The 21,211-nt window shown below is 45.4% G+C and overlaps 5 protein-coding genes across 5 annotated transcripts; 3 read left to right on the top strand and 2 right to left on the bottom strand.

The window, feature by feature from the left end:
- Positions 1 to 226: 226 nt before the first annotated feature.
- On the top strand, positions 227 to 2,066 carry HO173_003187 (uncharacterized protein; the record flags this gene model as incomplete). Its single annotated transcript, XM_037305115.1, has 2 exons — positions 227 to 268; positions 720 to 2,066. 2 exons carry the CDS (start codon positions 227 to 229, stop codon positions 2,064 to 2,066), a joined length of 1,389 nt encoding a protein of 462 aa, XP_037167980.1.
- A 6,563-nt stretch (positions 2,067 to 8,629) lies between these two features.
- Positions 8,630 to 9,316, top strand: HO173_003186 (uncharacterized protein; the record flags this gene model as incomplete). The annotated part of the gene is made up of 1 exon (XM_037305114.1): positions 8,630 to 9,316. The coding sequence occupies one exon, from the start codon at positions 8,630 to 8,632 to the stop codon at positions 9,314 to 9,316; it is 687 nt and encodes a 228-aa protein (XP_037167979.1).
- Positions 9,317 to 11,298: 1,982 nt separating this feature from the next.
- HO173_003185 (uncharacterized protein) lies at positions 11,299 to 13,076 on the bottom strand (the record flags this gene model as incomplete). The annotated part of the gene is made up of 2 exons (XM_037305113.1): positions 11,299 to 11,490; positions 11,547 to 13,076. The coding sequence occupies 2 exons, from the start codon at positions 13,074 to 13,076 to the stop codon at positions 11,299 to 11,301; spliced, it is 1,722 nt and encodes a 573-aa protein (XP_037167978.1).
- Positions 13,077 to 13,108: 32 nt separating this feature from the next.
- On the bottom strand, positions 13,109 to 14,466 carry HO173_003184 (uncharacterized protein; the record flags this gene model as incomplete). The annotated part of the gene is made up of 3 exons (XM_037305112.1): positions 13,109 to 13,143; positions 13,518 to 13,719; positions 14,455 to 14,466. 3 exons carry the CDS (start codon positions 14,464 to 14,466, stop codon positions 13,109 to 13,111), a joined length of 249 nt encoding a protein of 82 aa, XP_037167977.1.
- A 278-nt stretch (positions 14,467 to 14,744) lies between these two features.
- HO173_003183 (uncharacterized protein) lies at positions 14,745 to 15,571 on the top strand (the record flags this gene model as incomplete). The annotated part of the gene is made up of 4 exons (XM_037305111.1): positions 14,745 to 14,775; positions 14,932 to 15,015; positions 15,083 to 15,343; positions 15,393 to 15,571. The coding sequence occupies 4 exons, from the start codon at positions 14,745 to 14,747 to the stop codon at positions 15,569 to 15,571; spliced, it is 555 nt and encodes a 184-aa protein (XP_037167976.1).
- Positions 15,572 to 21,211: the final 5,640 nt, after the last annotated feature.

Genomic DNA, 21,211 nt, shown 5'->3' with positions numbered 1-21,211 from the left:
GTCAGCTATGGCGGTGGATGAAGAGACGGGGAGATGGTCTTTGGCCTTGAAGCAAAGGGTTCTGTGGTTTCCAGAGATTTCTAGCAAGTGCGGGAAGACACCGACTCGAGGAACTAAATAGCACTGACGATATCTGTTAAGCTGCTTGTACTGGATAAAGCAAAGTCCGTCTGGGTTTGAAGAATCATACTGGAATTTTTAATTAGCGTATTCAAAAACATCTGGAATGCTTGGCACCGGAGATCTTTCACACCACACACCCAAATTCGTACTGCACGTCCCCGTCTGGTGCCAGTCGGAAGGTGCTTCCTGCGGGGTCGTTCTTTCTAGTCCATATATAGTATAGCTCGCTTGGCTGGATCCTTGAGGAATCCTTCGGATCCTTCCTCCATAGAATCTACATCCTCTTCTACCCACACGATACCTGGTCATCCTTGTTCTTTGGAGGTCCTGCCCGGATTTCTTGTGGCCCTGAAGTAGGATCGTCTTTCCTTACTATCATTCTTGCGTGTCTTTAGAATCTTCATTTGGCCTGTCCGGCTGTAATCATTCGTTATTCGTTTTTCCACTGAATCTCTCACTGAAAACCTCACTACGAAAGAACTTTTTTGAGTCATTCAGTCCAGGAAGCCTCTTTCATCTACAAAACCACTTCTCGAGACTCGAGAACCCTTTAGCAAGTACCTCAAGAAGTTGCTGTCACCCAACTCGATTTCCAGGTCATCGCCGTCACTTACCAGGAATCTCTTACTACACGGAAGCAAGGAAGTCATAGCACCATCATTCTGGCGAGCACCAGGAATCTCCTTGAGGAATTGGCCTACCATTACCGTCTTGACGCCCCAGACTTCTCGAGAATTCCTCTCGGTAATAGTCCTACGAATTCCACAGTCTCGTCGTCAGAATCTTACCGGAGCACGCCTTCTTCATATCAGTCTGAAGCTCCCGTACAGCCTAGCACTCTTCCTATCAATACTACAAAAGCAATCATGCCTCGCCCTACGTTTGCTACATGTGGTAACTTCTCGGGAACCACTGGCATGTCAGCATCAAAGTGGCTCCGAAAGTTCGACTTCGACATGGAGGATTACCAAGATGAAGAAGGTCGTTTCCCCCCAGCCAAGTATCTGGGATATCTTGACATGCTTCTTGTCGACGATGCTTCCGAGTGGTCAGAAAGTCATCCAGAAGCTGTCCGACTTCTTACCGAAGCAGAGCACTCCGGTTCCCAGCAAACAATCCAGCAGTTCCGGGCCATATTCTGCGAGAAGTTTCCCTCGAAAGCTGTGGAAGTAAGTGCGATCCCGTTCGATGTCGAGATTGCAGACCTACATCAACGTCCCGAAGAATCCCTTGCTTCATACTTCAAGCGTGTCACCAACTTGATGCAGAGAGTTGGGATCAAGGATAGGCCCGCTGCTACTCCCAGTGCTGCCTTCAGCCTTCTTGAATCTACCATGCTCGACACCATTCTCCGTGCATTCATCAGAGGATTGAATGATCAAGAGATTCGAAAGGAAGCAACGAGAGGCATGGCATCGTCTGACAGATCTCTACACATGGTCTACAATCTCGCAGAAGAAGCACGGCGTACCAACGCCGAAATCCAGAAGCTCTTGGATGAAGAATCGAGATCCGACCAGCTCCAGTTCTACAAATCTCTCGTGGAACGAAACTTGCCGAAGCAACAGGTGGCTTCCTTGCTTGCTTCTCATCAAGCTGCCAAAGCTCCGAGGCCCTCACATTATCAGTCTTGGTCCTTCCATGCGGATCCACCGGAGCAGCTGCCAGAGGCTTCCGCGGGACCTCAACGTTTCACGCAATCCCAACCCCCAGAGTATCGTCGTTCTTCACATGAAGTTCCGGCTCCTGCTCCGGCTCCGGCTCCGATCTTAGGTCAGAATCCCAACAAAGGAAACGCTGGCAGGAGCGGACCCCCGAATCCCATAGCTGGCAGTCGCTTCCGTAACTATCAGCCTACCCCAAAAGATATACCCGAGCGTAGCACTTCGAAAAACCCTTACATCAATGGCACAATCCACTGGTCTTACGGGAAAGACGGTTAGCTATGCATCAAGTGTGGTACCAAGGGTCACATTTCTCCTCATTGTGAGGGTGCCTCACTACCTGCTTGGGAACAGTCGTACCTGAGAATGCTTGTTTTCGGGGACAATCCACAGTCAAACTTTGCTTCCGTTGGGTTCGGGGAGTTTGATGGATCTTCTAGACCCTACGGGACCACCCCTTCGCCGAAGCCTTCCGCAGCTTCTTCTTCTTCTTCTTCTTCTGTTGGATCGGGTCAAGTGACGCCTTCAAGCTCCATGGATTCTTACATTTCTCCTCATTCTAATTCAGTGCAGTTCGGAGTAGTAGGGCTAAATCGATTACGCTTCGCTAACGTAAAAGCCGCTGAAGCTTTCCTCGGTAAAGGATCAGGACCTAACAAACGAGCTCACGTGGAAGAAGCACCAGCACCAGCACCAGCACCGGCATCTCAACGGCAACAAGAAAAGCAACCTGAGAGGCCTCAATCAGTACCCATTCAACCACAGCAATTCATACCACAGCAGTTTCAGATGCCTCAGCATCAGCAAAAGCAGCCTGATGCCAGCCTGAATCCCGGTGCTTCTTTCTACCCGCCGCAAGTTCCTACCCAAGCAGGTCCGCAGCAGCCTTCGGCAGCTATAGATCAAGGACCTTCTTTCCAGAACCAGCTATATCTATTCCAGACTACTTCGAAAGAAGAGCGTCCTAAACGTAAGAGTAAGAAACGAGTCGATAAGAAAGTAGAACCTCAGCCTTTAATAGACCTATTCAATGGATCAGAATATGATTCTCCCATGTCGATCCGACACATGCTTAAGAGTACCAAAGTCGACATGAGTATGATGGATCTTGTGGCATGGTCACCTGCTATGTGTAAGGAGTTGAAGCGCCTTTGCACTCGGGTTCCCAAGAAACGAACTCCGAAGCCTGCTGCGGATGCTACGCAAGCTCCTCCAGTCAGCTTCCAGCCTACTTTTGTCCAACAAATTCCACAGATGCCTGTGCTACCTCCAGGGTATCCGCAAGCCTATCAACCCATGCCAGCATTTCCTTCTATGTCTGCACCTCAAGCACCTGTATCTCAGCCTTCCCAGCAGACCTTGGGGAACCCTGCTACGTCAGTATCCGTGTTCCAGGTTGATGTTTCTGCTATGGAAGCTGAGAAGCACACACGCTTCCTGAGCTCTCTTGTGGGTGTGGATAAGGCGTTCCGCATTCCCATCATTGCAAGGAAACAGGATGGATCCGACGTCAGCCTCGAGAAATCTCATACTCAGGCGGATCAAGGTTCCGATATGAATGTGATGTCTTCTGGACTGGCACGCCTTCTAGGCCTACATCTCCACCTGCTTTCGGAGATTGGATTTAAAGGCCTTTCCATGCGTACGGCGGATTATCGTGATACCGTGCTAGAACATTGGGTGTGGCTTACGATTGGTGTGGAAGGAATCTGGAGAAACATTCGATGCTTTGTGGCTCCGGAAGTTGTGTCCGTCACGGAATCAGGGAGATCTGAATATCTCAGTCTGATCCTCGGGATTCCGTGGCTTTGGACTGTGGATGCTTTCATTTCGATCCGCCTTTCTACCATTTTCCTGGGAGACAGATCGGAAGGCGAGGAAGTCCGAAGAATCGTGGGTCCGGAAATGGTTTTCTGCAAAGATCACAATTTGTTGATGTATCCCAAGTCCGCCATGACTACCCCGAAAGCTATCAAGTGGGACATGCCAAAGGCTTCCGTTGAGGAAGTTGATTCTTCAGAATCTGATAGTTCTTCTGATTCTGGGGATGATTTGTCAGATATTGAAGAGATCAAGCGTCAGGATTTTCAGTGAATCAAGTCTGTCTTAAGCAGGACGTTAAATTGCCAGGGCTCGTAGAAGCCTGCCTCAAGGATTCAAGCCCCTTGAGTACCCCTGTCGTCACCTTCAAAGTCCTTGATTCTTTTTCTTTACCAAAGCAAGCAACCATTGTGAGCTTTCCAGGCTGGTCTGCCGGAGCCTTCAGTGCTTCGGGAACGCCAGCACCATCATTTCCACAGGTGCCTCTCAAGCAAGCATTTCCTGCTAGAAGGATGATTCGCCGAAGCCTTCCGCAGCATCCCTCACTACCAGAACTTGAAGAATGGGCTAGCAAGCTAGGATTGGGACCAGTCCTCGGACCGCTCATTACCACAGCAGAGCAGAGACTACGGGTGCTACGACTGCTGTACCAGTATAAGCATCTCAATAGGGAAGACCTGAGAGACTTGCCTTGCACGGATCTCATCACGCATCGAGTACGCATTGCACCTGGCACGAAGCCTGCTTCCTCGAAATCTCAGAAACGCTGGCCTCCTCACACGGAGTGGTGGCTGAGAAAGCTTGTTCAAGACGGTCTCGAAGGTGGTGTCTATGAACTCACTGAGCCTGCAAATGGACGCCTGTCTCAATGGAATGCACGAGCTGTTATGGTAGACAAAGTCGAGGATCCAAAACCTACTGACGAACCCCGAATGACCTTCGATTATTCACGAGTCACGGAGCTTCTTCCAGGAGCTCATCTCGAGCTAAGCTCGAAAGTTCACGATCACCTATCCAATCCACGTCATGGATGCTTGTTCTCAGCTGATTTGAAGCACGCGTATCTCACGATACCTCTGCATCCTGACGACAGGCACTACTTTGCTTTCACTATTTCAGGCATCGGTCAGGTGCAGCCTACGAGAATGCAGCAGGGATCACAGTCTGCAGGCTTTACCATGACGGAGCTAGCTTACAGAGCATTTGGTCCTATTCCTTCGGAACCTTCTTTGCTACATTCGCCGGATCCTGAGATTCCGCCGCCTCTCACGTTCTATATGGACGACTTCTTTGGTGGCTTCCATGACTTCGAGGATTTGTTTTCTTTCCTGCAGCACCACTTCTTTCCTAGAGTCGAGTGGGCTAAGTTGCTCTTGTCCTTCAAGAAACTGCGGCTATTTGCGTCATCAATCAAGGCCCTTGGCGTGACTCATGTCATTGGGGGACATGTCCACATTCTTGAAGAACGGGTTGCTAAGGTAGCCAAATGGCCTGTTCCTTCAGATCAGTCGGAGGTTCGAGGCTTCTTAGGAACTGTCGGCATCACACGTCGGTGGGTGAAGAACTTCGCGGAAATCGTAAGACCTCTTTCTAGACTTACGGGAAAGGTGGAATGGCGGTGGACTCAAGCAGAACAGCTATCCTTCGAGATCCTACGCATCAAATGTGCTACGAGAACAAGCATGTACGGCATTGACTTGAGCCGAATCGTTCACATGTACACTGATGCTTCCGGTTTTGCAGCTGGGTGTGCTATCACACAGTACCATGCCCCCACGCTGCAAGAAGCTACCCTACTAGAAGCTTCACGATCTTAGAAGCCTACCGCAACAGGAAAGGATGAGGAAGTGCCTGTCTTATACGATTCGTTCACCTTCAGTCCCACTCAAAAGAAGTACCCTACTTACAAGCGAGAACTCTGCGCCATTGTCACGTTCTGCAAGAAGTATGACTACTTATGCAAGCACCCGTATCAGCCTACTGTGGTACACACTGATCACAAGCCTCTCACGCACTTCCTCGACTCAGATCTTCACGAGGGAATTTACGGACATTGGGCTGATGGACTCCGTCGCTTGAATCTCACTATTCAGTACATACCTGGGCCTCGAAACAAAGCTGCCGACGGCTTATCGAGGACCTTGTTCGATGCTGAATGCTCAGAGAATATCACAGTCACACGAGTACGACAGAAACTGGAGAATCATGGCCCGAAATGGATCTGGAAGGACGGCAAGGGTGGATTCGATTCGTTCCTAGCAGCACTCACCAAATCGGAGCAACTTGAAGTCGTTGATAGAGGCACGCTGCATGGTGTTTCTTCTTTCTCGCTGGAGGCTGTTTCTGCTACGGAAGCTATGGAACCACCTGCGGAAGCCTTCGGCAAGATCGATGAGAATATCAAGATTTGGATTGAAGCCTTCCGCAGCAGCACCTGGTTCGGCGAAATCTACGAATTCCTTACCGTAGGATCTTCGACTCCCACTGCCACGCTGCTCCGAAAAGCTTTTGAGTACCGGGTGGTGCGACATATCCTGTGGATCTTTCGAGGAGGCGTGTACTTACCTTGCGTGCCGGAAGGAAAGGTGCTCACGGTGCTCCGGGAAGTTCATGACGAAAGCGGACACTGGGCTAAGACTGGTACCCTGGCAAGACTACGCAGCTGCTACTGGCCTGGGAAAGCTCAAGATGTCGAGAAGTACATTGCTGGGTGTCTTGAGTGTGCTAAGCATGGACCTGCTACCAGATCTCAGCCTTTACATCCTATCAAAGTCACGTACCCTTTCCAGCTCATGGGGATGGATTTCATAGGCCCACTCAAAACTACCAAAGCAGGATCTACTTTCATACTCGTGAAAGTCTGCTACATGAGCAGGTTCACGGTTCCCTTTGCCACTGTGTCTGCTAATGTGGAGAACGTTATCTGGTGTCTCAAGTTGTTCTTTGCTATGTACAGGAAGCCTCATGCCTACTACCTCGATCGCGGTCAGCATTTCTTTAATGATGAGTTGAAAGAATTCTTGAGATCCGAAGGCATTGCCGTCACATACAGCCCTTCTGGTGCTTCCAAGAGCACGGGAATGGTCGAGGTCTGCAACAAACTTCTAGAAGCGGTGCTTCGCAAGGATTCTCTTCACACCGGGTTAGAATGGGATCAGCGTCTGCCAAAGACTGGAGGTTCGGTCAATACACGAGTCATTGAGCACTTGGGAATCTCTTCTACCAGCATTCTTTTCGGACCGCTGCCGGAAGCTTCTGCCAGTATGTCTACCTTACGTGCACTTCCCGGACGTGACGTTCCTGCTTGGGTAGCTGAGCTGGAAGATCCTGCTAGCCATGCTCAAATCGTACGTCAATACCTCATTCACCGGGCGGATCTTCATGATACGGTCAGGCAACGTTCGGATCAGCAGAAGGAGGACATGGCTTCCCGGTACAACAAGGGAATCAAGCAAGTCACGCATCATGTTGGCGATCTAGTCATGTTATACCAGAAGGATACAGGAAAGCTGGAGGCCCGCTGGAGAGGTCCGTTCCGAATAAGTGGGTATGGTGGATCCCATGGAAGATCCTTCACACTTGTACAACTCAATGGCCGAAAGATCAGACACGCATTTCACGGAGATCACCTCAAGAACTTCGTTACTCGTACAGGCTACCTCCTGGATCCCGCTACCCCCCATTACCACAACAGCAAACTACCCGACGTCGCCGCTAAAAGCTTTCTTGGAAGTTCATGCTTCTTGCAGAAGGCTTCAGGACCTACACTTTCCCGAAGTCTATGCTTTCCCGGAAGTACATGCTTTCATGAAGCGGAGTTTGTGCTTTCTTAGAAGTACATGCGCTTGCGGAAGGCTTCAGGAACAGTGTTTTGTTTTGTTTTTGCTTCAGGTGCTATACTATGCTACGGCTTTGTTTACTACAGAAGCAGCTTTTAATCTTGTCCTTGTTTGTGTATAGCTTCATAGTCGCTGGGGCTCTTTCTTGTTGTTCTGTAGTAGTCGGAAGGTGCTTCCTGCGGGGTCGTTCTTTCTAGTCCATATGTAGTATAGCTTGCTTGGCTGGATCCCTAAGATCCTTCGGATTCTTCCTCCATAGAATCTACATCCTCTTCTACCCACACGATACCGTGGTCATTCTTGTTCTTTGTGCCGTCAAAAGTCATTAGTCACCGAGGTTTACCCGGCTACTGCTGGCTTCCCACCAAATATATACATTTCTATTATAATTCAGACTTAATAAGCTTAATATTATTGCCCTCTCGTAGTATTCTATATCGCTATAGTATTTCAACAATTTAGACCTAAATTTCACTAAGTTCGATTCGATGATTTCGATCTTACTTCTGTTACGAGCGTATCCTTGACACATCACTCAGCCCTCAGCCCTATGGCTAGCGGGCCTTGGCGGAGGCATCTCCTACTATATCATGCCTCCTTCCTACATACATAGTTCGGTAGCCTTATTATCCTTAATCTACCTCACTCATACTAGTATCGCACCTATACTAGTTCTAATAACTTCTTTTAAATTATCATATAAAGTTCGTATTAATCATTTCATTATCGTTAATAAACCCGTTTATTTAAAAGATTTTAAATAGTCTCGATTGGATTAAGATTAGATAATTATATAGAGTATTTTAAAGTCTTAATTTAATTATTAAATTTTAGCTATATAGCGATATTTTTAATTCTATGTCATGAGATGCCTCAGGGACACTCATAGGGCCACTAGCGTAGGCTTGGCACCGCACATATCTGCCTGCAGACCACATAGATAATCAACATCTTTTACACCACACACATATATGAGTCAAATCATAATGATTCCTTAACAATTGGTAGCAACACCTGGCCCTACTTCATAGGATATCCAGGCGTCATCAGACGTTTACGCAAAGCCCACATCAACACCTAATAGTGTGACGCTCCAAGCCGGACCTCCAACACACTCGCAGTCATCGAGTACCTTTTGACACCGTCCAAATCGATCCTTTCAATAGGCCTGTCGATATCACAATGAACTCATACGCTGCAAGACTTGCCTCATTCACGTCATGGCCACACGTATATCCAAGTGCCTCTGACGTAGCCCGTGCTGGCTTTCATCGAGAATTCGACCCTACTTTTCCATCCCCGGATCTAACGGTGTGCTCACTATGCGGTCTTGATCCTTGTGACTGGGATAGTGATAATCCATTCGATTTCCACGCTACTCGATCACCGGAGTGTCCATTCGTCCGTGCAACACAGCAGAAGAAGAAGCACCGGAATCAGAAGACTCGCCAGCAATATACGAGAAGGTCTCTACAGCCAGTCACTCAGTCAGCTACTCAGCAAGCCACTCAGTCATCCACTCAGTCAGCCACTCAGTCTGATACTCTACAAGAGGAGGAACTACAACAGGCAAATGCGGAGAATACTGCGGAGAACACGGCGGAGAACACGGCGGAGAAACCAAGCGGCAACAAGGCCACCATCGTCAAGAACACGGCTTACCTCTCCACAATCCCCCGTCAAATCGCCACTCAGCAAGCGGAGAATGACACTACAATTTGGCCTGCTATCTCTGCGTGCCTCGGCGATATCGTATTGATATGGCATATCATTGAGTTGACGATACAAGAGAAGGATCTACTGCGACGATCACAGCCAATTAGGCCACTGCAGGAGGAAGATCGGACGATACATATTTGGACGAATTGAAACCGTCCGATGTCTTGCTCCGGTACTATTCAAAAGTTTTCATTCCAGCAGGAGATTTCGTGGGATGCACACCACTAATTAGCACGGTGTCTCCACTCCTTTCCGGTTTTTCGAAAAATCATGCATGCATACTTCTTGCCATGAGGACATGGCATTTCTCTGTTTTTTGTGGGCAATTGTCATGAGATGCCTCAGGGATACTCATAGGGCCACTAGCGTAGGCTTGGCACCGCACATATCTGCCTGCAGACTACATAGATACTCAACATCTTTTACACCACACACATATATGAGTCAAATCATAATGATTCCTTAACAATATCTCTAGATACTTAATTAAGTCTTAGAAAGATTTAAAGAGATTTAAAATTAGAGGATTTAATTTAAAAGATAGATAAAAGAGTAGATTCTACGGAGGTCGGCACCAAAAGTCCTGGACATGCCAAGACAAGGGTCCAGGTAGGGCTGAGTGCTTGGCATACTTCCAAATTTCATAGATAGCATCATTATTCTTTATTTTAATGAGTATCAGTACTCTATATAATAGCGACGTAGTATATATATACGAAGTATAAATATACGAAGTATATATATAATAGCGATATTAATAGAATATATAATAGTAATAATATTAAAGTATTAATTATAGCGTAAAGAAATAGAGAAAGAGTATAAAGACTTTTAATATATAAGTCTTATTTATATAGTATAATAAATAGAAATCTTCTTACTATTCTCTATCTTAATTATCTTTTATTAATATATTTAATACTTAAAGTATTAATTATAATAATAAAACTCGAATTTAAATACTTATTAAGTTTTATTAATTATAAATAAAATATTATACTATTTAAAAAGATATATTAAGAACTTATAAGAAAGTCGAAAGATAATAACTATATTATTAAAATTACAAGTTTACTTAAAAGTTAAAAGAGGATTTAGAAGTAAATAGAGCGAATATCGAGATATATTACGGAGATAATACGTCTTAAAGATAATAACGAGTATAGAAAAGACCGTAAGAGAGGTGATGTATGATCGTATACGACTCCGCCGAGCGAGCTAATGAGTATATACGCAATTATATAAAGTATTATCGTTAAATAAATGTAACTATACAGAAAGTGCCAAGAATACCAAGAGTGCCAAGTATTTTAGCGCTGTCCAGGACTTTTGGTGCCGACCTCCGTACTACGGACCTTTAATATTGGAAATCTATCCTTAAATGTTAATGGTGATGACTTTATAAGAGCTGAAAGGTACTTAGTTAATAGGTGTGTGTGCGATTTTCTCAGTGCCAAGTGTTCCAACGTTTTCTGCACACGCTAATATCCTCTAGAACACCATCGTCGCAGTACTTGGCATGAATAAGTCCGCCAGACAACTGGTATCTTCTGTTAACCGATCTTTCTGAAGCTTATGTTGCACAGCACATTGAGTCGCAGAAGTTTGTGAAGATGTATACATTTTGTTTGGTTCATCTAGCTAATCTATCTTCTCAGCAGGACAAGGACCCTCCGGACACGAACGAGCTAGGTCGAACGAGCCATCGAGTACCTCAGAAGGCCGAAGATAACAATGTTGTCGATCATCTGCAAGAGTGGGAAACATGATTAACCTATGAGGTCGTGCTGGGGGGGAAAATTCGAACGCCGTGCATTTTCGAGGTCCACCGCAACCCTCAAGCCACTCATCGAGAGTGGAACATACCGACTGGCAACTTGATGACGCAGCTGAAGGCCACAAGCTTCTCATCTAATAAAGCCTGCTGTCGTCATTGCGCCTGGTGAGGACAAGTGATGGATGTTGCACAAGGAACACCATGCTTGTCTGACTGACTGAAAGGAGGACATTGCACAAGCTGATAGGCGCATGAGGATCCGCCAATCTCACTGGCTAGGAAAAGAAGGGTTAAAAAGAAGCAGCATCCACCAGCCACTACGTCCATTGCCAGCTCTAGCGAATGGAGACGGAGCTCAGTTGCCATGAAGGTCGTTTACGAACATGCCATCACCAACGAAATTACCATCGAAGTGACCCACGTTGAAGAGTCCAGCGGTGTCATCGTTTGTGGAGAAGTCGGGGTTGGGTATCGTCAAAGGATCCGAGATCAAAATGGCAAATGCTGACGTATCCTTAGCTGAAACCCACTCCAGCTGATGTACCAGCTGGAGTGTGGTTGGCTATGATTGCTGGGCCAGGATGTTTCAACGGGACAGGGGACATTCTGAGGATGGTGGTGACCATTGGAGAGAGGAAGACCGCCAACGCTGTTGTCGAAGGAGTTGGAAGATGCACCATAACCATTGCCGGTCTGGTAACCAGAAGCATCCGGCTGAATGATGCCATTGGACATTGCGCCATTTCCAAACGAATCGTTATCGACACCTCCGTTGTTGTCGAAGGTTCCTCCAATGAATCCACCATTCATGGCTCCGAAACCGCCAGCGCTCTGTTGGTTGAAGTTGGTGGAGATCTGGCCCAAGGTAAAGTTCCCGCCATCGCTGCTTCCGAACCCTTCGGGGTGCTCCATTGCCTGGCTCTGACCCAATCCATCATTCTCGAACATACCAGCAGAAGGATTGTTGTAGTCGTTGTTGTAGGCATCTACGAAAGTCTGACGACCTTGGTACGAATCGCCGTTGGAGGGCGTGACTTGTGGCCTATCATGGTACGAGTCTTTGTACATGCCATTGTGATCCATTGTGCCGGATGCTGGTTCCATTTGAGCTGCAGCAAGATCCTCGAAGTTCTGGTTATAAGGGGAATTGGAGAATTCGTGATCCATGTCCTGGTTGCTGAAGACGTGAGAACCGTCGACGTAACTCTCGACCCTACCGCCTACCACTTCGTCATCGCTCTCGTTATCGACCTCGCCACCGCTCATGTCGCTTGTATCCTCCTCCTTGACGGTTCCTACCATGCTTGTCTTGTAAGGAGTCGTCGGCAGAGATACTACCAAGCTCTTCTTTTTGTAGGGAGTCTTCTTCCCAGTCTTGGGATGGCTAACGTAGTCATCCTCGAGAGCTAGCCAAGGGGCGCCAGCGGCGACAATCTCCTCCTTGGTATCATCTTCGACATCGCTGTAGTCGTTGATAGGCTTTCCGTCGATGTCAGTTGTTCCGGACGCGGAAAGATCGCGAGAAAAGGACTTGAAGCTCTGACGCTTGCGCTTGCGCTTGAGAGCTTTGAAAGGAGTATCCTCCTCTTCGTCACAATTCTTCGTCTTTTTCATACGACTCTTCATCATACGACGCATTGGGCCGTTGATGTCAGTTGTTCCGTACGCGGAAAGATCGCGAGAAAAGGACTTGGAGCTCTGATGCTTGTGCTTGAGAGCTCTGAAAGGAGTATCCTCCTCTTCGTCACAATTCTCCGTCTTTATCATACGACGCATTGGGCCCTTAGCATCAAATTTGGCACGCTTAGCACGAGGCTTTCCGTATTCCTCGTCCGAGTCTTCGTTGTTCCAAGAACCCTCTTCCTCCTCGGATTCATCGGAGCCTGGAGCGGCTTCCTTTTCTGCCCTTTTCGGCTTCGCAGGAGTAGACTTGGTTAAATTTGGAGTGGGTTGTGCGTTGCCATTCTTGGTAGGAGTAGCCTTCGCCTTCGAGCCACTTGAGGCAGAGGTCGAGATTAGGGAGGTGGGACACAGAGGCATTGAGTGACCATGCGGATGCGAAGCTCGGCCAAGTGGTGTATCACAGCACCTCCGGTGCGCCCTTCTCCCATCATGCTGGCAATCTCGGTCCATGGTACGGCGAAGCCTACAAGGTTGCATTGGTACTACATGGCCAAGAGCAGCTTCTTGTCCGACTCATCTGCGATGGTGTCAGCAAGGAGTCATGCAGGACGGGAAATTATGATGAACTGAGAGAGACGGAGCAAAGAGGGAGAGTTGCACGATGTTGGACTAGCAAAGTCTTCGCAGCAATGATGCGCTCTGCTTTAAGAGGGTGTTGAGATGGAGACACATCAAAAGTTTTGTGGCAGCCCAAAAGTCCCAGTGGGAATCACTGGACGACACCGAAGAAGAAATGCATCTCGAACAAAAGTACTCCATGGAATGAGGGACGAGCTCACTAGGCACAATCCTTTGTGTTCAAATGGGTTGGTGCAAGTGTTCGGCTGAGGATGCCAAGGAACCCTTGGTGGGCAAGCGCAAATCAGCAAAACAAAAAGAAAGACCACGTACCAGTCCAGCGCATCGGGTGACGCTTCTCAGGTCGTGAAGCATGTTGCCTAGCCATCTCTCTGGTCTTCTTGGTCTTCTTGATGCTATCGCTGAGGATAGTTGCTGGGGAGTTGGTGGCTGAGGTAGCAGGAGTTGATGCTGGGGTAACGTTGGGGGTAGGCGGAACCTTCTTCGGGGTAGCTGGAAGAGTGTCGGAAGTTACCTGAGGATGCAGCTGAAGTCAGTAGGGGTCGGCCGTTAATGACTCTCGAGGGTGCAAACAGCTTGGGGCGAGACACCAATGCCGTGAAGGCGCTGTTGGTGGTAGCGGATGCTACAGATGGACGTCTTCTCCAATACCAGTGATGTTGGGGTCAAGGCACTTGCTCTGCAGCACATGGGACCGAATGTTCTATCATACACGTACCTGGTGAGTGTTTCGAATGCTATGAGAGCTGGAGAAGTTGATGGATATGTCGCAATGATGTAGCAAGACTTGGAAGATGTTCCAAAGCAATGGTCTTGCTAAAGGTATGTGCCGTGATGAGGGAGATGTAGGTCCGAAGATGGAGGGGATTAGATACTCCTCGAGGCCTTCGATCACTTCCTCAAAAGTATCCCAGTGTCCAGTGAAGTGGTTCTCGTCTTCTTATTGGGCAGGAGTACTTCACCCGTGGGTCTTAGCCCTCGAATTCATTCGTCAAATTCTCACCAACTTCTATCGAGGTGACAGCTGGGAAGTGATCGAAAGTGACGGGAATCGAGCTGGGGTAAGGGTGAATGGGCCTATGTAAACGGGTGCAGGATAAAGAGTAAGCTTTTGAGTTGACAGCCAAGTGTGAAGAGATACTACTGTGTCTTATTCAGCTCTTGACACCCACAGCAATCACCAAATCCTTGCTTGCAATTCACTGATATCGCGTAAGTCTACTTGACCTCGAGCCAGCCAGTTACTAACACCTGCTCTCATCTTGTTCCCTCAAGCATCAACACATGCCTCCCAGCTTCCTCTCCTCACATCGAGATTTCACTTTCCCTCCTTCACATGGCCCTCTCACACTTCACCCCTCCCTTAACGATAGCCTTTCGACCAAACCTATCGAGCAGTTCCACTTTCGGACTATCCAGCGAATCGTTAAAGAACATCCTGAGTTTACAGAGACTTACCAACCTCTAGTATCCAGCTTCGAGCCCGATCCCGCTCTTAAGAATAATATTATAAAAATACCAACTCATCTACCCAGCACAATGTCTGGAAAGAAGACGATGATCTGGAATGGTGAGTGAGCTTCTCTACCTCTTACTACCTCCAAACAAGTATATGAAGCTTCAGCGTCCAGCCTCAGCACCTGGCCATCCTCGCATCCTATATCACTGAACCTGCCTTAGCCTCTCAATCTTTCGTTACTATGACACTAATCACCTAGTCTCACAGGCGACGCCGACGCCAAACTCCTCCTTACCATTCTCAAGGTCTCCGATGTGAAGCCCGACTTCGAAGCCGTCGCTCAACAGGCAAGTACCCAATCAACTTCACCATCTCTAGATCTCGGGCCTAACATCTCTCCAGCTGACTACCGATGAAGTCACCTGCACTCCCCGCGCTGTCCAGGAGCACTTGAAGAAGCTGCGCAAGATCGCTCGGGCCGACGCTGATCCCACCGCTCCCGGCAAAGCCACAACTACCACTCCCGTCAAAGCTTCGCGCAAGGCAGCTGCTCTTCCTGCTGGAGTAAAGAAGACCCGCAAGCCTGCTGCTCTTCCTGCTGGAGTAAAGAAGACCCGCAAGCCTGCTGCTGGGGCCAAAGGGAAGAAGGGTAAAGCTGCTGCCAACGTCGATGATGCTAGTATGGATCCCATCGCTTCTCCACTTGTTTTTGGTTAACTCTTCAGCAGAGAACGTGCCTGTCGAGATGGAAACCGGTAGCGATGATGACAACGATACACGCACCTCCAAGAAGCGCAAGTACGAGGATGCTGTCACAGATCCCAGTGATGTCGGCGAGGGGTCTGTTATTGGATCTGAGCTTGCGGATCTGGCTCAGGCGGGGCTCGACGCGGAGATCACCGCCTGAATACCATCGATACACGTCAGGCCGAGACGAATGGGTTTGCTTGACATGTTCGATGGGCCAAAGGCCATGCTGTGTGCTTTGTTACGTTCGCTGCATGAGATAGGAGGACTTGGATAGCTCAGATCCTCCTGCCGATAGCTGAATGGAAAATGCTCCTTTTTTGCATCTCCCTCTACCTACAAACAGCAAATTCTTCCCTCCAGGTCTACCATCCCCCTATTCCCCAATGACACTTGGCAACGCCCTCCAAAGCCTTCCCGCATCTGTATCGCGATACAGCAAGATCCGAGTAAGAAAATACATTCTCTCGTCAATTTTTCGTAGGCGGCCGCGGATGTATGTCACTATCTTGCGGCCCCTATTCACATAAGACACCCTTGGCTGCCTAAACGCTACGGCTGACTTCCCTTCACTGGCACTGTTTTCTTCACTTGCACGCATATCAGTCCACCGTTTTCACAGCAATGTACAGAAGAATCCCTAATCCGGCCCAATCCTGTAGGAGACAAGGGACGGTACTGTAGAGTAGACTTTGGTTTAGGATATAGATACGGTGTTCGAATAGAACTAAACCCTTTTCACCTTTTTTTCATTTCTTTTTTAGACTACCAAAACTATCCCACTAAATCTTTCTATACTTCCTCGCAATTAATAATTCTATATTTAATTAACCTTGTCATGAGATGCCTTAGGAACACTTATAGGGCCACTAGCGTAGGCTTGGCATCGTATATATATATGCCTGCAGATCACATAGATAATTAATATCTTTTACATCATATATATATATAAGTTAAATTATAATAATTTCTTAATAAATCTCGTAACTCTACTAACTATATTTTAAATTAATCTCTCGTCTAATTTTTATAAGATTAGCTATAAAATATTCTTTAAAAGACGTAAAGTCGTATAAGAAGTTTATACTAAGTCTTTATAGCTAAGATATTAAGTATATAGATATTCTATAAGTTTTTTTTACTTAATAATACTTCAATATTAGTAAGAATATACTTAAGAAGAATCTACGAGTCTAGAATAAGAGACGCTACGATAAACTAGAGTGTAGGGACGAAACGCTTCGAAATAATATTATTGCGTTTCTATTCATAAAGTAGAACGTAAACGACGAAGAGATTATAAAGGAATTAAGAACTTAGAACCTAGCTATAACTTTAAGAAAGCTTCGACGATTAAGAATAGACTTAAAGTTAAGAAGAAAACGTTTATGAAAGAATACTCGCTTTTAAGATAAAGAGATTATACGCGTTATAAAGAAGTATCTAAACTACGATATCACTAATAACTAAGATTCTATATATCTTTATATATACTTTTACCGTAATAATATTATTATCTTAAGAGACGATATTATATACGACTTAAGAGTCGTAGATCTCGCGAGTGTTAATCGTAGATACTAGAAGAAATAGTATAGAAGAAAGAAGTTTCTAATAGAAGGTCTTAATACTATTTAGTTAGTTAACGTCTACTATAAACTAGAGATCGTAAGAAGTAATTTATAAAATTTATAAAAGAGTATAAGATTATATTAGATAGGTTTCGTTTAGATCGAGATACTAAGATTATTCTTATTACGAACGTATTTTATTAATTATATAAAGTATAGAAAGATCGATTAGAAGAGAACTATACTATTAATAAGTATTAGATATTTAGTAAAAGTACTATTAATTAGTGTATTAAAGTATAGTAAATATAATTATAATCCTTTATACTAGAACGTTAAATAATCTTCTTTAATCTATTAAAGAAGAAAAAGCATTTTAAAAAAGATAAGCTTATAGATATAATCGCTATATACGCTATTTATATACTCTTAATTCGAGAGATCTATTATAAGTTTATTATTAATTAGAATATTTATAAGATTCGTATATAAAAGAATCGCCTCTATATAACTATCGGTAAGCTATAGTTTTTATCAGTATATATAAAAGAATAAGGTAGGGCTGAACTAGAAAACCTTGAATTTGTATGTGCAGCCAATTATAAATTCGTCAGGTCTACGCTTTTTGGTTAGACACCGCGGGTAAATAAATTAGCGTCCGCAACCATCAAAAATCTACAAAAATCTATGTGCAGAAGTCTTATCCTCTAAAATAACCAGCTCCCTACGGATGCTATTTCTTCATAATTTGATAAATTATAGAGCTCGCTTTACGCTTTCTAACGCTGTAAAAATTATGAAGTTTGATCTACTATTAATAAATTAAATAGATATTTAAATATGGTAGTCATGGTAGTCACACCAGACGCGTCCGGGATCGGATAATAATCCTTCCACCTGTTTGTTATTCTTCCATTATTCTACCAATTCTACCAATTCTACCAATTCCACCAATATGAACACAATCGTCTTCGGTACCCCTCGCCCAATTAGAGCCCCTTACTGACGCCCCCAGGCCACCCCTCGGCGAATCCGCTACTGCTGGCAATCGAGGCCGCAAGCGAGCCTAACAGCTACCTACTACTGCTCATAAACGCGTTGGAAGGCCCTCAAAAAGAGCCCGAACGGATACGTCCTTCCCTATATACTCCTCTCAAGCCAGCGGTAGGTGGGTTAAACTGACATTCAAATATTGTAGTCACACCAAACGCGTCCGGTTCAGTCACTCAGTTGAACAAGAGGAGGATCTACAACAGGCGAATGCGGAGAACATTGCGGAGAACATTGCGGGAGACAGTCATCAGCAGCAGTGACACAACAGGCCTACTCTCCACGGTCTCACACCAATCCACTCAGCCAGTGCAAGAGAAGTCACTACAGCAGGCGAATACGGAGAACACTGCGGAGAAACCAAGCGACAACAAGGCCCCCAGCACCAAGAACAGGCTCAGCTCTCCAAGATCCCACGTCATATGCTCTCCACGATTCCACATTAAATCATCACTTAGTAAGCGGAGAACACCACTGTAACTTAGCCTGTCATCCCCACTACATTAAGGAGTAAGAGGAGGAACTACAACAGGCAAATGCGGAGAACACTGCGGAGAAACCAAGCGGCAATAAGGCCCCCAGCACCAAGAACACGGCTCAGCTCTCCAAAATCCCACGTTATATACTCTCCACGGTTCCACATCAAATTATCACTCAGCAAGCGGAGAACACCACTGCAACTTAGCCTATCATCCCCACTACATTAAGAAGTAAGAGGAGGAACTACAACAGGCAAATGCGGAGAACACTGCGAAGAACACTATGGAGAACACTACGGAGAAACCAAGCGGCAACAAGGCCCCCAGCACCAAGAACACGGCTCAGCTCGGTACCCTCGCACTCAGTTAAATAAGAGAAGGATCTACAACAGGCGAATGCGGAGAATACTGCGGAGAACATTGCGGAGACAGTCATCAGCAGCAGTGACACAACAGGCCTACTCTCCACGGTCTCACACCAATCCACTCAGCCAGTGCAAGAGAAGTCAATACAGCAGGCGAATGCGGAGAACACTGCGGAGAAACCAAGCGGCAATAAGGTCCCCAGCACCAAGAACACGGCTCAGCTCTCCAAGATCCCACGGCATATGCTCTCCACGGTTTCATATCAAATCATCACTCAGTAAGCGGAGAACACCACTGCAACTTAGCCTATCATCCCCACTATATTAAGGAGTAAGAGGAGGAACTATAACAGGCAAATGCGGAGAACACTGCGGAGAACACTATGGAGAACACTGCGGAGAAACCAAGCGGCAATAAGGCCCTTAGCACCAAGAACACGGCTCAGCTCTCTAAGATCCCACGTCATATGCTCTCTACGGTTCCACATCAAATCATCACTTAGCAAGCGGAGAACACCACTGCAACTTAGCCTATCATCTCCACTACATTAAGAAGTAAGAGGAGGAACTACAACAGGCAAATGCGGAGAACACTACGGAGAACACTGCGGAGAACACTATGGAGAACACTGCGGAGAAACCAAGCGGCAACAAGGCCCCCAGCACCAAGAACACGGCTCAGCTCTCCAAGATCCCACGTCATATGCTCTCCACGGTTCCACATCAAATCATCACTCAGCAAGCGGAGAACACCACTGCAACTTAGCCTATCATCCCCACTACATTAAGGAGTAAGAGGAGGAACTACAACAGGCAAATGCGGAGAACACTGCGGAGAAACCAAGCGGCAACAAGGCCACCATCGTCAAGAACACGGCTCAGCTCTCCAAGATCCCACGTCATATGCTCTCCACGGTTCCACATCAAATCATCACTCCGGAACGATGCATATTTGGACGAATTGAAACCGTCCGATGTCTACAGCTATTTCATTATTCGAAAAATTTCACTGCGGCAGGAGATATTGTGGGATTCACACCACTAATTGGCACGTTGTCTCCATTTCTTTCCGGTATTTCGATACTTCTTGCCATAAGGATATGGCCTTTCTCTATTTTTTATAGGTAATTATTACACTTTCTTAATTAGGCCTTAGCGCGCCTCTCTCCGCACATATATATCTATATACTATATAGATTAAATTAATTTTGTAATGATGGAAGTAAGTCAAAAACGCACAGCAAGCGATCAGAGTTCGATTCAACTTAGGGCTAGGGCTAAAATTCGATTTGACTTAGAAAAATCCAACTTCATGAATTTAATTCATAGGCCTTTACTTATATATATATCTTAAGGTATTAGCGACGAAGTACGATAGCGTATTTAATTCTACGCTTATTAATATACTTTATTAGAAAGTAAAAGCATACGATCTATATAAGTACCTTTCTACGATAATATTAAAATAATGTTATAAGAAGATACGATCGCTAGATTTTAATTCTACTACTTTAATAGTAAAGAAATTATTTAAAAAGAAGAGTTTAAAAAAACTAGTATATAGCTATATCTTCGAACTTCTTAGAGAGGAGATTTAATAACATTTAAATATTAATAATAAGAATTTATTGAAATATGTTAAGGAATAGTTCTAAGTGGAATTATATATATGAATAATATATGTATATAGTGAAATTATATGTAATGGGGTTTAGATATATATAACTTAGCAACGGTGTTTCAATTGTTACTATGTAAGGTAGACTGAATTCTAGAGAACTCAGTGGGAATGCCTCTTAGGCAACATGTTAGCAAGGGAGATTAAACCCCTATTGCCAACACCTTTAGCCTAGTACTGTCGCATAGTTATATCAGAGGAATAGTTCTCCCGGATCTGGTATAGCCCTGAACTGTATCCGATCCAGGCCCTTCAGGCTCTCACGGCCCTTACAAAAATATGAGCTTTTAGAATAAAAAAAAATTAAATTTAATCTTATAATTATTAAAGCGTAAGGAATTTAAATATCGCTTATTAAAGTTCGCTCGATAGCCTTAATTAAAAAATAGGTGTATATTATTTGATTTTAGAATAACATTTTTATTTTCTATTAAAATTTCAAAAAATTTCTTAAATTATAGAACGTAGTATAGGCTTTTAGATAAAAAAAGAATTATTAAATTTAGTCTAATAAATGTTTAAAAGTAAGGAGTTTAAATATCGCTTATTAAAGATCGCTTACTAAATTTACTCGACAGCTCTAATCTAAAAAATAATTATGAATTTAATTTATAGGCCTTTACTCGTATATTATAATTAAATATTAATCGTTCTAAG

Source organism: Letharia columbiana, assembly GCF_014066305.1.
Source record: "Letharia columbiana isolate WasteWater2 chromosome Unknown Sc0000007_s0, whole genome shotgun sequence".
Lineage (NCBI taxonomy): Eukaryota > Fungi > Ascomycota > Lecanoromycetes > Lecanorales > Parmeliaceae > Letharia > Letharia columbiana.
Note: the sequence above shows the minus strand (reverse complement) of the source record. Positions and strands in the feature narration are given on the sequence as shown.